At 41.4% G+C, this 4,032-nt stretch overlaps 1 protein-coding gene across 1 annotated transcript; it reads left to right on the forward strand.

Moving 5' to 3' along the window:
* Positions 1-272: 272 nt before the first annotated feature.
* On the forward strand, positions 273-3,627 carry LOC145876335 (NLR family CARD domain-containing protein 3). The gene is made up of 3 exons (XM_082972124.1): positions 273-561; positions 950-2,756; positions 2,989-3,627. Exons 1-3 carry the CDS (start codon positions 282-284, stop codon positions 3,176-3,178), a joined length of 2,277 nt encoding a protein of 758 aa, XP_082828250.1. The 5' UTR covers positions 273-281; the 3' UTR covers positions 3,179-3,627.
* The last annotated feature ends 405 nt before the right edge of the window (positions 3,628-4,032 follow it).

Raw genomic sequence — 4,032 nt, forward strand, 5'->3', positions numbered from 1 at the left:
GTGTCTCTGTCTGTCTGTCTCTGACTGTCTGTCCCGCTTTCTGTCTATGTCTGTCTGTTTGTCTGTCCGTACTCACTCACTCCCTGGATGAGGAGATGTAATCTCATGTTTTGTCCACAGAAACCAACAGGAGAGATCAGAGTCAGAGATTCTCAGTGGTCAGTCTTCCCAGAGTCATCAAACAGACCTGGACTCTATATTCAGTGTATGTGGTCCTGTTATGAACATTTGTTTTTGTCTACCTCAAGTAAAGTTTCTTTCAATCATTCATTAATGTGTTGATGAGAAAGCATTTATTCTCTTGCTTAACTTATTTACATGATTTATTTCAGTTGCTTGAAGAGAAAATGATGACATTTGTGAAGAACGAGCTGAAGATGTTCAAGAGGATTCTTAGTCCAGAACTCCCAGAAGGCTTTGAGAGTCAGAAGCAGGATGAGGAAGTGGTGGATGCTGAAGATGAGAAGCAGGAGAGCAGTGCCAGAGAGGGGGCTCTGAAGATCACACTGCACGTCCTGAGGAAAATGAACCAGAAGGAGCTTGCTGACACACTGGAGAAATGTAAGATCTGTCTGCATCATGTTGAATGCTGTTTTATAACATTTAAAAGCTGTAGCTAAAGTACAGCTAAAGTAGCTGTGTAACTCAATGATATTGTAGCAGCCTTAATTAACACAACACCTAGTGGCCTCATCAAGTAGCAGAAGGGATGTGTTGTGTTGATTAATTTAGAGAGCGAGAGAGAGAGAGACAACATTAATAATACCATCAATAATACCAATAATAATATAATCAGTCACACCAGTCTGTAATGCATTATGAAAACATTTACACAGTTATACATTCAGTTAAGAGAATAAATGATTATAATTTAAAATGTTATAACAGTCCTACAATACTGTAGGCATTAAAACAGACGTAATATTAATATCCTCTGTGTTATTTCTAGATTCAGATGAGCTTGCTGAGATTTGCCAACGTGAACTGAAATCTAATCTAAAGAACAAGTTTCAATGTGTATTTGAGGGGATCGCTAAACAAGGAAACCCAACACTTCTCAATAAGATCTACACAGAGCTCTACATCACAGAGGGAGGAACAGGAGAGGTCAATAATGAACATGAGCTGAGACAGATTGAGACAACAACCAGGAAACAAGCAAGACCAGAGTCTGCAATCAAATGTAACGACATCTTCAAACCCTTAACTGGACAAGACAAACTTATCAGAACTGTGCTGACAAAGGGAGTCGCTGGCATTGGAAAAACAGTCTCTGTGCAGAAGTTCATTCTGGACTGGGCTGAAGGAAAAGCAAATCAGGATGTCCAATTTGTGTTTTCATTCCCTTTTCGGGAGCTGAATTTGATGAAAGGGGACAAAAACACTTTGATTGAACTTCTCAATCACTTCTCAATGGAAACAAAACAATCAAGAATCTCCAACTACGACAAGTACAAAGTTCTGTTCGTCTTTGATGGTCTGGATGAGTGCCGACTGCCCCTAGACTTCCAGAAGAACAAGATCTGTTGTGACGTCACAGAGTCAACCTCAGTGGATGTTCTGCTGACAAATCTCATCAAGGGAAATCTGCTTCCCTCTGCTCTCCTCTGGATAACGACCCGACCTGCAGCAGCCAATAAGATCCCTTCAGGGTGTGTTGACCAGGTGACAGAGGTACGAGGGTTCAATGACCCACAGAAGGAGGAGTACTTCAGGAAGAGATTCAGTGATGAGGACCTGGCCAGCAGAATCATCTCACACATAAAGACATCAAGGAGCCTCCACATCATGTGCCACATTCCAGTCTTCTGTTGGATTTCTGCAACAGTCCTCGAACACATGCTGGAACATAAGAGAGAAGAGATGCCCAAGACTCTGACTGAGATGTACACACACCTTGTGGTGTTTCATACCAAACAGAAGAATGAAAAGTATCTTGGGAAAGAAGAGACAGGTCCACACTGGAATAAAGAGAGCATTCTGTCACTGGGAAAACTGGCTTTTCAACAGCTAGTGAAGGGCAATCTGATTTTCTATGAAAAAGACCTGAAAGAGGCTGGCATTGATGTCAATGAAGCCTCAGTGTACTCAGGATTGTGCACACAGCTCTTTAAAGAGGAATGTGGGCTGTACCAGAACAAGGTGTACTGCTTTGTTCATCTGAGCATTCAGGAGTTTCTGGCTGCTGTATATGTGTTCCTCTCATTCATCAACAACAATGAGAATCTAATGGATGAACCTCAATCAATGTTCAGATACGTTTTCTCGCTGTTCAGAGACAAGCCTGAAGTTACTGAAGTTACTGTCTACAAGAGTGCCCTGGATAAAGCCTTACAAAGTGAGACAGGAAACCTGGACCTGTTCCTCCGCTTCCTTCTGGGCCTCTCACTGGAATCCAATCAGAAGCACTTACGAGGTCTACTGACAAAGACAAGAAGCAGCTCACAGAGCCATGAAGAAACAGTCAAGTACATCAAGAAGAAGATCAGGGAGAATCCTTCTCCAGAGAGGAGCATCAATCTGTTCCACTGTCTGAATGAACTGAATGACCATTCTCTAGTGGAGGAGATCCAAAGCTACCTGAGATCAGGAAGTCTCTCAGAACCCAACCTGTCACCTGCACAGTGGTCAGCTCTGGCCTTTGTATTGCTGACTTCAGAAAAGGAGCTGGATGTGTTTGACCTGAAGAAATTCTCTAGATCAGAGGAAGGTCTTCTGAGGCTGCTGCCAGTGGTCAAAGCCTCCAGAGCTGCTCTGTGAGTAAATAAAATGACATATAAGAAGTATTCATCAGGAAGAAATATTATGTTTGGAGAAAAATATGTATTATAATATGTATATTGAAAAACATATTGAATAAATGCATTGATGGAAGATGAATCTATGTGTTGTTTGGGAATATGAACCAAATGCATCTACCCTTGTCCTTCTATACTACTGGTGTTAAATTAACAGTGTGTTTGTGAAGTCATGATGATCTCGTTGCAGGCTGTCAGGCTGTGGAGTCACAAAGAAAGGCTGTGCTTCTCTGGTCTCAGCTCTGAAGTCAAACCCCTCACACCTGAGAGAGCTGGACCTGAGTAACAATGACCTGAAGGATTCAGGAGTGAAGCTGCTCTCTGCTGGACTGGAGGATCCACACTGTAAACTGGAGACGCTGAGGTCAGTATTCCTGTAGTTGGTCAACAAGTGATAACTGTTCACCAGATCCACATGTGTTTACCAGGCACACATAGTCCACACCATATGTGTTTGGACAGTGAAGCTTACAGTTTTAAATGTGGTGCTATGATCCAGCATTTTGGATTTGAGATAGAATGTTTCATATTAGGTGACAGTACAGAATGTCACCTTTTATTTTAGGGTATTTTCATACATAGCTGTGTTACTGTTAAGAAAGGAAAGCACTTTATGTATTTAGTTCTCCCATTTGAAAAAGTTGTACATATTCGGACAAATTCACTTATATTGTATTAAAGTTTTCATAAGTTTAGTATTTAGTCCCATGATCCATGCCTGCAGTGATTACATCAATTGTGATTCTACAAACCTGTTGAATTCATTTGCAGTTTGTCTTGGTTGTGTTTTGGATGATGTTTTTCCTAATAGAAACTGAATGGTGAATAATGTCCTGTCATTTTGGAGTCACTTCACTTGTATTGTCAGTAAGAATAGAAGATGTTTCTGAACACTTCTACATTAATGTGGATGCTACCATGATTATGAATAATCATGAATGAATCGTTAATGATGATGAATGAGAAATTTACAGAGGCACAAAGATCAGACCCCCTCTGTTATTGGTGTTATTCTGTATACTTCTGGCCCTTCTTTGGACACTGTGTTAACTAACCTCCAGACGAGCTTCAATGCCATACAGCTCTCCTTCCGTGGCCTCCAACTGCTCTTAAATACAAGTAAAACTAAATGCATGCTCTTCAACCGATCGCTGCCTGCACCTGCCCGCCTGTCCAGCATCACTACTCTGGACGGTTCTGACTTAGAATATGTGGACAACTACAAATACCTAGG

The sequence above is a fragment of the Salmo salar genome, unplaced genomic scaffold (assembly GCF_965601325.2).
Source record: "Salmo salar unplaced genomic scaffold, fSalSal1 ptg000578l, whole genome shotgun sequence".
Lineage (NCBI taxonomy): Eukaryota > Metazoa > Chordata > Actinopteri > Salmoniformes > Salmonidae > Salmo > Salmo salar.